Here is a 13140-nt window from a genome sequence, read left to right as displayed (position 1 = left end):
TGTTTGAGCATGAGATGGGTGTTCGACTTTTGGTTTCTCTAAAAAATCATTTGTCTTTTCTAAGGTGGTTCACTTCATCTAAGATTATTCACTTTATTTATCACGCATAACTAATTGCCCTTGGATAAATAAAGTGGTTAACCCTTGCTATTTTTTTATGGATGAAATAATGAGGCCGGTATGTAGCCCAAAGGTTGTAGGAGTAATAAGTAAGGGTCCTTAGTCTTACCTATATAAAGGGTCTTGTATTTTTCATTAGTGAAACCCATAAAACTCTAAGAGAAAAGACTAGAAGTCCCATTCTTTACAGAAAATCTTTACTCTATTTTGTATGTTTTTCAGTTCTCAAAACCAAATGGTTGGAGGTAAAAGATCCTATAGATCTCTTTATTCTTTCAATATGTATGTTTTTACGGTTGATATTAGAGTGAAACCTTTCAGCTTTGTGTTTGAATTATTAGCATTTCAATTTTGTTCAAATAATGAGTCTTTAATGATTTCGGAAATGGGCTAAACTTTCGACTTTTAAGTTTTTGTCTTTGAATTCATATCCGGATGGTTATGTGCTCATAACTATATTAATGGATTTCAAAGAGATGTTTTTACTTTGGGCTTAATTTCAAGCTTTATACATATTGATGGGCTTTTGGGCTAATTTACAGTTTTTTCCGATTTTAGTAGATGCCCAGATGTATTTCTTTTGAACAATGAAGGTAATGCTACAACATCCATATTATTTAAAAGAATACAAAATTTTGGAATCTCATTGTAACTAAATCATATGTTTTAAGAATTTATCCCTATAAGGAAATCCTTAATTTGTTTTGTGATATAATTAGTATAAGAAAATAATTTTCAGTATTGATGGTAAAATTTGTCTTCTGCCTGGAGGTGTGGATAGTTTTATTTGTTAATATTTGGAATAATTTGTCTTATAAATTAAGATAGGTAAATTTATGCTGTTGTGCAACTTTTTCCTACAGGAAGGTTAAAATTTACTTGAATTCATAGCATTAAAGTTTTCTTGGTTTTGCAGCTGTTGTTCCACAATCCTTAGCTGATGGTGTTTATTTTATTCCAATGCTTGATTGCACTAGTTATTCTGACTGGATACACAGGAAGTCATCGATAGTCGCCAATGGTGGGAGTGATCTAATCGCCTAAGTCTAATACTCATAAAGTCTCGTATGAATAAGTGCATTAGAGGTTCTATTGGTGACTACGCTATAATTAAGGAATTAATGTAGGCAATTGATAAACAGTTTGTTCACTCTGACAAGGCTTTAGCTAGAACTCTTATCGAACAATTCACTACTAAAACTTTTGACAGTTCTAAGGGTATGCGTGCAAACATTATGGAAATGAGAAACATTGTTTCTCAACTTAAGGGCTTAAAGATAGAGATATCTTAGCCTTCTTGGTCCATTTCATCCTTGACTCACTGTCATTTGAGTATGGGCCTTTCAAGATCTCTCATAACACACATAAGGAAAACTTGTCAATTACGGATCTTCTGACCATGTGTGTGTAAGAAGAGGAAAGGATGAAACATGATCGACCTTAAAGTGCAAATATGATCGTGAATGATAAAGTTAAGACTGAGAAAGGCCAAGGTGGACCTCGAAAGAAAAGGAAGCATAATGTGCCATCAAAATCCAATGAATCTAATGGCAAAAAGGAGACTTGTTTCTTTTGCAAGAACGAGGGCCATGTAAAGAAGAGCTACAATGACTTTAAAAGGAAGGTAGCTCTATCTCTCTTGTGTGTCATGAAACTTTTTTCATTGATGCTCCTAAAAATTCATGGTGGATTGGCTCCAGTTCTTCAATACATATTGTGAATACGTTGCAGGGTTTTCTCACCTGAAGGAAACCAACAACAAGTGAGTTTTGGGTTTTCGTGGAAATAAAGGGCATTCACATGTTGTTGCAGTTGGAGTTTTTAGAGTGATTCTCAAATCGAGACATCTTTTAGATTTAAATAATGCCTTTTATATTCCAGAATTTAGTAGACATTTAATTTCAGTCTCCAGACTTATTATTAAAAGTTACAATTTCTTTTTTGAGAATACTATACTTTTCTAAGAATAAAATTATTGTTGGTTTTGGAACTTTAGTTGATAACTTGTTTAAATTAGATATTCATCTCGAATTTAAGGAGAATTATCTCTCCCTATATTTAGTTGGCATTAAGAGAAACCTTTTGAATGAAAAATCTTCTCTACTATGGCATAAGAGATTGAGACACATCTCTATAAAGAGGATGAAACGGTTAGTAAAAGAATAGGTCTTACAGGATCTCGATTTTACTGACTTCAAGAATTGTGTGGACTGCATAAAGGGCAAGCAGACCAACAGTAATTCCAAAGGTTCAAGAAGGAGCTCAAGTGTTCTTGAGATTATACACACAGATATTTGTGGACCATTTCCTACCCCTTGCTTGAATGGTCAAAGATATTTTATCTTATTTATTGAAGACTATTCTATAGGTATATGTATCTCGGTCTTCTTAATGAGAAGCTCAAGTATTAGATGCTTTCAAAGCCTATAAAGCAGAAGTAGAGAATCAAAGTGAAAAGAAAATCAAGATCGTAAGATCTGATAGAGGAATGCATCGTTGCCCTTGAAAACCATTTGTCTTCCCCAAGGTGGTTCACTTCATCTAAGATGATTCACTTTATCTATCAAGCATAGGTAATTGCCATTAAATAAATAAAGTGGTTAACCCTTGCTATTTTTTATGGATGAAATAATGAGGGTAGTCCAAAAGTTGTAGGAGTAATAAGTAAGGGTCCCTAGGTAGTCTTGCCTATATAAAGGGGCTTGTGTTTTCAATTAAACTCACCCAAAAAATTCTAAGGCAAAAGACTATAGGTCCATTCTCTACAGAAAATCTCAACTCTCTTTTGTAGGTTTTTCAGTTCTCAAACCCAAATGGTTGGAGATAAAAGATCTTATAGATATCTTTATTCTTTCAAGATGTGTTTTTTTACAATGGGAACGAAAGATGATCACAAAAACTATTAAATTATAGTGGAATATAGATGACATGATCGATATAGATCCATTAATCCTATCACATATGATTTTTATGTTGACATTTTATAATAAGATGAGAACACACAACGTATTCTCCGTTTATATATTTTCTTTCATTTATGATATTCTCGTAGTATTTTGCTAAAAAACAAATTTGAAGATAACAATAGTGCTAACTTTTAAGAAAAATATATACCATGCAATTGCATGCCCGCCCCCGAAGAGTTTTAGGGTTTTAAAATCCATGCACTAATTATTACAAGTCTTTGTTAATTGACTCGATTTGTTTCCATCGATCCGGTCCACAAGGGTCAAATTTAATCATGTAATTAACTAATTAATCCAATCGAATCCTATTGGCTTGCTAGCTGGAAAAATAGAGTAGCTAGCTACCTAGCTGAGAATGACATCGTTGGTACGTAGCTATATAAAACATTGTAATAAAAATATTTAAGAAATCGTGGTGAATAATATATCATCAAGTAAATATCATTAAATCTTGATGATCTAGTTGACATTGTTAATACATAAATTTATACAACAGATCGGAGAGGAAGGAAGAATAATCTTCCGTCGATAATGATGATTCAGATGTTGATACGATACTTAATAGATAAAATCTAATATAAAAAATAATATTATTCAAATAATAAATATATATATATATAAATAAAATAAATTAAAAGGGACGGAATGAAAATATAAATCGAGGATGCGTACTTGAACAGCAAAAGAAGAAAGAGAGAATCTCATTGCTGACTTGTGCATAGGCTTTATAATATCTTTCCTTTCTACACTTGTAGTGGAAAAAATATATATTCACAATAAAATAATGAGCATGTGATATATCTTTGCTTTATCTTTTTAAGGACCAATCTATAATTTAAAGTAGACCTTGACTATATTATATGCCATCATTTATGATTAAATTTCAAATTATATTGTCACATATATAGAATTTCCTTCAATTGAAAAATACGCTAATTCATTTCTAAAGCATTCTTCACTCTTTTTTCTTTTTCTATTTTTAGGACGATAGTTTAGCTTATCAATAACAATAAACTCTGCCTTATGACATAAGAAATGTTGTGGTTACATTTTTGGACACCGTGACATCTAGAGGTACATGTACAAAGAAAGAACAAAGATTCTCTTGGGGAGGGGGCCTTTAGTCAATTGCTATCATATGTATTAAAAGCATTATACCTAAGTTGAAACTTGATGCCTTTGTTCATGTGTAAACTGTTAGTCTCGTGAATGGAATGGACCCATGATTTGTTAGGCATCAACATACACCTACTGGGTGCTCGTGTCGTCGAGATTCGACTTGCCGATGCTTGCGGTAGGCGTGACGTCCGGGTTCACGCCATTGCTTGTGGATTTGTAGTTTGGCTATGTGTTTTTATTTGTAGTTTATTTGTTGTTATTTTAGTTAGTATTATAATAGAAATATGCTGTTGGATTTAATATCCATAACAGTATACCGTACTCTTCCTCCTTGTGAGGACAGAGGGAGTCGTGTAGTTCTGTTCTTACAGAACGCTTTCTCTATTTGGAGAGAGTTCTTAGAAGTTAAGACAATGTCCGCCACAAAGGAATTTGTGTGTGGAGAAGCCCCAGAGCTGATGCGTAGTTTGACTTGTAGTTTGGAGTTTCCATGTATAACTCACATTTGTAACTTCGTTATATTAATGAAACGAGTTTGTTTCCATAAAAAAAAAAAAACATACACCTACTGATCATTGGTCTGATCACATTCCACTTGCGCTTCAATAGTTAATAAAATCAATGGCCAATGGGGTATCGCCAAGTAGAGGCTCTTATCTTTGTGGGTTTGGTGGCCAGCGTTTAGGTGGTCACGTCTCAGATCAAGAGTACTGTACGTTGTTTGTGCATGCTCTTCATAATTTTCAGAAAAATGTACATGATCAGATATTGATTTGTCACACCGATCCGAGCTTCATGAGTATGTCATTGAATATATAATATAATATAATATAATAACATGCGAGCCCCTTTTATAATGCATGTTTTGGGTATATTTGAAAAATATGGCAACTTTTTCTCATTATAAACAACTTAATGTATTATTATTATATCACATGCTCATTATTTTATTATCCAACCACTTGATCAGACATGTTCTTTAGTCTCAAAATGAAATAATATGACCTTTAAACTACAATTGTCAGTTGAAAAATCACAAGTTAAGAGTTATGATTTTTCACATGGTGTCACTTCATTCTCTATAAATAAAGGATGAGACCCACGAATTTATTCATTCTTTTCTATCATATTTTCAATCACTTACACAATTTTGTAGCGAAACTCTAAAGGAAAAGATTCAGAATTGTTATCTACAGCTGGTGATTTTGTTGTATCCTGGAAGTGAATTTCTTGTAACCCGATAGCAAACTATTTCAATTGTGAGCAATTATCGTCTTAAAGATAGTGTTCTACACGCCTCAAAATCACATTTATTTTTTCAGATTACTGTATCCGCACAACTTTCTTCAATATGGTTGATGCAAGTGAGCTTGCAAACTCAATAAAGCATCCATTTCGTAACATCCTTGAAAAAAAGAACAGACCTCAATTGGTTATGGAAATCTTCTTGCCAACATTTCAAATCCTCGAAGGCATAAATTCAATTATATTCTATGCTCAAGTGTTGTTTCAGAATATGGGATTTGGTGGCAATGCTTCTCTCTACTCTTCAGCTTTGACTGGGGCTATTCTTGCTTCATCCACGCTAATTTCTATTGCAACAGTAGATAGATTGGGTCGAAGGGCTCTACTTATAGGTGGTGAAATTCAAATGATTGCATGCCAGGTAAAGTTACACGACAAGTCAAATGAAAAAGAGCACCAGAGTTTCTAAATGCAGTCATTTTTATGGTGTTTTCCAAAACTTGGATTTGGCAATATTCCCCCTTCGGTACATAACATGTTTCAATTCAGCAGCTCTACTAAAAGAAGCATTGGATTTTCTGAACATACAAAAAAGATCTTGTATTAAACTCATATTTCCATTTAATCATTATCTGTGTGTGTGAAACAGGTCATCGTCACTATAATCTTAGGGCTGAAATTTGGTGGTACTGGTCGTTTGCCTCTTTGTTCTAGCTTTTGGATGGTCTTGGGGTCCACTTGGCTGCACAATGCCAAGTGAGATATTCCCCTTGGAAATTCAATCAGTAGGACAAAGCATTACCGTAGCTGTGAACCTTGTATTCACATTCATTATAGCCCAGTCTTTATTTTCCCTTCTTACTGCATTCAAGTTCGGTATCTTCCTCTTCTTTGCTGGCTGGATTACCATCGTGACCATCTTTCTTTACGCCTTCCTACCCGAAACTAAGGAAGTTCCAATTGAAGAGATGATTTTCCTGTGGAGGAAGCACTGGTTCTAGAAGAGATTAGTGCCTGAAGTTGCTGGAGGTGTGGAGAGCAATGAGAGGCAAGGAAATTCATGGAACTAGGTGAAACAGCCATTATGAAGTTACACATCCCGTAAGCTGCATAGGTATTATCTCATTGCAGAGTAAGACAGCAGTACCAATACCATTCAAAAGGTTTTGTACAGAAAAAGAATCACCACAATATTGAACATGCTTATAGATGTGTGAAGTCATGTCAAACTATAGGCCAGATGATAATCTAACTTCCCAATGAGGAATTACCAATCCAGAAGCAACCTAAGCTTATAGTACTTCATTTTTGGCTTTTCTATTAAGCTAAGGTGCAGCATAAGTGACCACTCAAAGATAGTTATGGTTCAAACTATACCTTTTCCTCAAGCTCCAATCTCTCAATAACTTGCCATAGCAAAAATAGATTTGATCCCTCAATTTGTTGATTATAAAATGAGAAAAGGCAAAAATAGCATCACATGCCCCACCTTTTTTTTTAAGTAAAGAAGAAAGTTGAAGGGGTGAATCACCAAGCACGACCTAAAGGAAAAGCAAATGCGAAAGAAGTATCTTAAAACCTTGCACCATTACTTTTAAGTTTTTGAAGTTAATATAATCAAATTTACACTGTAAGAACAAAAATGGATTTTACCAACTCATTCTTTATTACCTCCAAATGAACCCTTTTTCAAGAACCCCATAAAATTATTGAAATTTTCATTTTCCAAACGTCCATGGTTGTTCTTCATATTTGTGAAGGCAGTAAAACGCATTGAAAAAAAAAAAAATTACATGTATTTTTTGAATGTTTGCAAAATGCTTCACCTAAAACTGCCCTTTCGTACGATGCTTCTGAAAACTTAAAAAATGCCTTACGTATTTGTGGCTTTTACTTTTGAGGAAATCATTTTTGTTACACATAATCGTGATATATATGTATGAAAGAAAATCAAAGGGATTCCTTATAAATTAGAAGACATTTTTCGTTCTTTATAATATAAATTAGAAGATTTATGGAGGTCACAATCTATGGCATGGATTGGGAGCGAACCCCAGCAACTTCTGATTCCAAGATGGATTTATTATATTCAAAATTCAAACATAATACACATAGTATTGACATATGCAATGAAACAGCAACATAGCATACACGACATGATTTAAAAAAAAAAAACACTGCTACATGAGATTCCGAATACTCTCACTTTTATTGAAAACCCAATATTAAGCTAAATGATGTGCAAACGCAGGGCTCAATTATCGATGTCGGCTCCACCAAATAAACCAGCATCAATCATTTCAAATGGTGCTTTATTTTTGTCGTAATGCTTATGAATGTTTACGCGGTTGTCGAGTGGAGGTAGAGGTGAATAGTACTAATTAACGGAGGGGTTGTAAGTTGCAAACTTAGCAACAATAAGGGAAAAGATGACTGTAACCAAGATGGAAGCGTATGTTTTGAGTAATCCCTTGTAGTTCAGCTTGGCGAGAAGACGGCAAATTCGAACTCTGGTGTCGTGTGCTCGACAAAGACGGTTGATGTTTTCGATTTGCTCGATCAGGTAGCAGTCCTCCTTATCAATATCAAACACCAGCTCTTTAGTGAGACTGCTAAAAAGATTCGCCACCTCCTTGTCTCCACCCTTTGCCTGTTTGATAATCCCGGCATCACGAAGAATCTTGACATCCTCGACCGTATCCACTATGCTATCCAAGAACACCGCAAGACAGCAAAAATATGGAGCTACAGAGCGATTGTTTTGTTCATAGGCTATCAAGTTCCTCAACAAAGGGTCGGTGCTATCATCGATGATCATGGTCGGAATATTTAGCGTCTTGCCTTTAAGCTGTATGCGGAGAATACTACCAGAATTGTTTTTGAACTCAACACCAGCATAACGAAGTGTTTCGGCATTATGCACCCAACCTTTCCCAGGAAGAATAAGATGTGGTTTGTTCTTTTCACTCTTTGCAAGCTGTTTCGGGTATATGTTATCATCTGACGTTAAGGTAGAGTGAAACAAAGCCAACAGATGTATATACTCGTCGGTGTACTTGTTCAGCTTATGTGTTGTAGACTCATCCTTCCCAAGTCTCAAGGGTTCAAAAAATTCAAGAGCAAGTGTGTTTAGATTAGGACTTGCCTCCCCAGTAAGTTCAAAAATCTTCTGCAGCACAAACATAGGGAGTTGGTTCTCAAGCAAAAGTAAATCACGAGAGATATTTAGCAGCGTCCATCGTGTTTCAAAAATGGGCTCCCCCACATATTTTTTCTGCAAGAAGTCAAGAAGTATAAATGTGATTATCAGTTTGCCTTCATGTGATCATAATTGGTAAAGGAAAATTAGAGTGAAAAACCAACTTAATTAGAATGTATAACAAATTAATACCTCGTATAAACACATGATTTCTACAATGAAGCAACCGTCAAGGACCATCATCTGCACAAAATCATCAGGCTTTATAGCCTAAAAGTCTTCTGCATAGAAATCTCTGGTCTTTCCCTCCAATTCTCTCATGGAATTTTTAAGACTTTCTTCAAGGTTAGGCTGCCCTGTTCGGTTTCGAATAAGGCGATCGAGAAACCGCCATTTTTGAGTTTGCATGGCTCGTAGACTTGGTTCATTATAATGAAATGGACCGATGGAGACAATCTTGGGGACATAAGCACCTTTGTCGACTTTGAATAGAGGTGCAGGAACTTTCAATGTCGACCATCCTGATCCGCTGATGACAACAGGTTTTTGTCTCTCATTATCGTTGATTCGAATCACACATTCGGGAGTTACAATTGTTCCTGATTTTTGTCTCTCTTCATTTCGATAGTCATCTTCTTCTCCACCAATGCCAACAACTGCTTCTTCTATGTAATCAATGCCAAACGTACTAGAATTAGCATATTCTTCTTCATGATCAATATTTCCAGAAGCTGCTGCATCCGAAGTACTCTCGTTGATTCGGCTAGCATGTTGACTAGGAATAGTTTTTCCTAATCTTCTACGTTGCTCATGTGTTTGGACTCTTCGCGTACGCCTCTGATCTTCATTTGAATTGTCATCTTTCAATTCTACGTCAATGTCAAGATTTGCTTTGTGAACTGCATCTGAAGTACTCCCATTTGATTGTTGACTACTGGTTTCAAATATCTGTTCCACATCATGATCATCTTCCATTTCTTTCAACAGCACTTTCAGTTCTTCTTAATTATTATGAAGATGCTGAAACTTAATTCTCGATAGTTGTTCAATCTGTACCATAAATAAAATAATCACAATGCTGAGATTCTCATTATGACCGACCATATATATAGTAACTACTTAAGGATCATGATGATCGATGTAAATACATGATGGGGCTGAATCTAAACTTTTCAATCCAAGAGATTAATCATATATGTCATTGACCTTTGGTTTCAAAAGTTTAATTAGATGAGTAGTGAATTTATAGAATTAGGTAGCATTACTTAAATGAGAAATGATACACCACACATATCTGTCTAATCAACATGTAATTTTTAATTTTTGGCCTTATATTTATACACACAAATTTAAGCATTAAGATAGTACGTCAAAATAATAGATCACATATTGGTTAGGTGGAAATGTGTGGTATAAAGTTTTTTTTTAGAATTTCTCTAATTAAATACGATGCAAGATCACTTAAAACATGAATATATAATATATATAATTATATAAAGTTTAAGGTTTCATAAAGTTACTATAAATATCACAGCTTAGCCCTTAATGTCACGTCGATCATATTAGTTCATCAAATTACCATAAACAGCGCCCCCCTTTTCTTTTCACATCAAGCAACATCATGTGGAGTACTCACTGGTGATTGACTTAGCCCGTTTAGATAATCATTTGGTTTCATATCATTTCTTCTATCTTATCTCAAGATGTAAATACTACCTAAACAAAAATACTTTTCAATTTCTCTCACATATTTTTTTATCTAATCATTACTATTCATTATAACTTTCTCAAATTTCTATATAATACATAAAAAATTAATTTAAAAAATTAATTTTTTTAAATTTCAAAATAAAAGTTATATTAAAAAATTATATTCTAACAATATTTTAAATTTATAATACTTTTATTCAACTTTTTCTCTCAACTTTTTCAAAATACAATAAAAAAACTAAACTAAAATCATCTCACTACTATTTACAAATTTTTTAGCTCATATCATCTACGTGACCATCCAAATGGAATCTTATAGCTCGTTCAAATGCTAAATATATTTTATAATATTTGTGAATAGTAGTGAAATGATTTATGAAATAATTTAAGAAAGAATGTTTTATTAGATTTTGGAAAATGAGAAAAAAAATTGAATAAAAGTATTATAAAATTAAAATATTATTTTATTATTTTTATTTTTATTTTAAAATTTAAAAAATATTTTATTTTTTATGTTTTATGTAAAATTTTAAAAAAATTATAATAATCAGATAATAATTAAATAAACTAAACTAAACTAAAAAATATTTGTACCAAGTAATATTTAAAAATGAAATATATAGATAATAAGGTTGCGTTTGGATGTTGAGCTGAACTTAGCTGAGCTCAGTTTTTTATAAATAGTAGTAAATTGAGTAGTGAAGGAAGTTATATGGATCCATTTAAATTGAGTTTAAAGTGTGTTTGGATGTTAAGATGAATTTAGTAGTTTTAATAGAAGGTTGTTGGTTCCACGTAAAAAGATATGTTAACTTAAAAAATATTGTAGATTTCATGTGTAAGGAGGTTTTGAGTTGAGATAAATTTAATAATTTAATAATTAAATGTTTAGATATTAAATTCAACTTAAAATTAGATTGAACTCAACTGAGCTCGACTGAGTCTTGCAACACGATACCAAACGGAGGCCTAATCTTCTCTAAATAGATAGAGAACATGGTTAATTAGTAAACCGCCGACCACCGCTTCCCCTACACTGCCATCTGCTCAAAACACAGTCCCTCTTCCAGAAATGAAATAGAACACGCAACGGAGCATTACAAAGAAAAACCGAGAAAACCCAGCAAAGCCACCATACAACCTCTCTTCAAGCCATGACACTTACCTCGCCGCCGTCGGAAGACATCCAAAGACGCCGAAGGTTACCTTTTCTGTGTGATTTGCTCCTTCTCCACCATCGACCGCCACAGGGAGAGTCGGAAAACTATTCGGCCAACCCAGAAAACTTTGGCCAATCACCTCCCATCAAACTTTCACCTTCCGCCAAGCCACGGTTTTCTCAGCCAAATGGAAGTTTTTATCGTCGCACTGTGCCCTCTGGTTCTTTCCGCTCTGTAAGCCTTCGCCGCACAGCCACATCTTTTCCCCAAGTCTGTTTTCCCGCACCTAACCGCTTGCAATTGTTTTCTTTTCTAACGTTGCAGCTTCAATTGATTGATCAAATCAGGTTGCCTTCTCTGTATATAATGTCAGATTCATTTTTTACAATATCCAATAATACCAAAGCAGAAAACATGTGTCGGATGATAAAAGATTGCTAAATGACCTGACAACCTTTTCGCTTTTGTCAATAACTCCAAACCAAAAAGCATTTCAGATAATAATGCCGTTCGCATTTTCAAAAGTAATGCTCCAAGAAATATTCCATTCATCAATGTCGTCATCAATGCCGTCATCTTCACCAACGTCATTTAATTACGTCCTATTGCATATTAATTGATTTTGATTAAGATGAATTGAAATAATTTTAAATAAAAGATAAAAATTAAATAAAATATTTTTTTTTAATATTATTATAATTTTGAAATTTTAAAAAATTAAATTGAGATTGAAAAAAGTTAAATTATTTATTATATTCTGTATAAAAATTTAAAAAAATTGTAACGATAAGATTTGATTAGATAAAACGCTTTCTAAATCCAAACAGTTCCTAAGAATCAACATAACTTTAAACTTTTAAGGCAGTTTTAAGGCAAGTTTGGGGCACAAGACAAAACATAAAATTCTCATCTCATCTCATCTCATCATTACACATTTTTTAAATTTTCACACAAAATATAATAAACAATTCAATTTTTTCAAATCCTAATACACCTCTTTCAAATTCTAAAATAATAATAATATTAAAATATAATATTTTAAACATTAAAATAAAATATAAAAATCTCATCTAACCTTCCAAACCTACTTTCTCACCAAAGTATTCACTGTTCGAATATGTATGTTTCGTTCGAACAGATTATACACCATTCGAACAGGCTTAATTATTTGTTCGAACATAATTTTGTCAGTTCAAAAGGTTTAGAATTTTTTAGACGAACTAATTCATCACAGAATATTAGATTCGAACGGGTATCTATCTGTTCAAACGGATTTATAAAGTTTTCCATGTTTTGAGATGAATTTCATCTCTAACAAATTTCGTCTCTAAAACTAACATTTGTTGTAGTGATACTTACTATATAAGAGATGAAATGATATAAACCATGAGATTAAAGCAGCCTAGCTATCTACCTCAATTACTACTACTGAAACTTAAGATCGAACAGAGGATATTGGACCGTGCATGCAGTCGCCAACTTTTATTAGCATTGACCTATGTCGTAACTGTCAAATTAAGGTTATTAAGTGAGGTGTAGATAATATTATATATATGTATATATAGATCGAAGTAATAATGATACAATATTACAATTATGCAGGTTCTATATATTCAAACAT

At 33.3% G+C, this 13140-nt stretch overlaps 1 protein-coding gene and 1 pseudogene across 1 annotated transcript; one reads left to right on the top strand and one right to left on the bottom strand.

The window, feature by feature from the left end:
- Positions 1–5556: 5556 nt before the first annotated feature.
- LOC108979985 lies at positions 5557–6520 on the top strand (annotated as a pseudogene).
- Positions 6521–7514: 994 nt separating this feature from the next.
- Positions 7515–11670, bottom strand: LOC118348727 (UPF0481 protein At3g47200-like). The gene is made up of 3 exons (XM_035690957.1): positions 11525–11670; positions 8842–9699; positions 7515–8724 (listed from the first exon to the last, which is right to left on the bottom strand). The coding sequence occupies exons 2-3, from the start codon at positions 8890–8892 to the stop codon at positions 7828–7830; spliced, it is 948 nt and encodes a 315-aa protein (XP_035546850.1). The 5' UTR covers positions 8893–9699; positions 11525–11670; the 3' UTR covers positions 7515–7827.
- Between the last annotated feature and the right edge of the window lie 1470 nt (positions 11671–13140).

The sequence above is a fragment of the Juglans regia genome, chromosome 6 (genome assembly GCF_001411555.2).
Source record: "Juglans regia cultivar Chandler chromosome 6, Walnut 2.0, whole genome shotgun sequence".
In the NCBI taxonomy this organism is placed as follows: Eukaryota; Viridiplantae; Streptophyta; class Magnoliopsida; order Fagales; family Juglandaceae; genus Juglans; species Juglans regia.
Note: the sequence above shows the minus strand (reverse complement) of the source record. Positions and strands in the feature narration are given on the sequence as shown.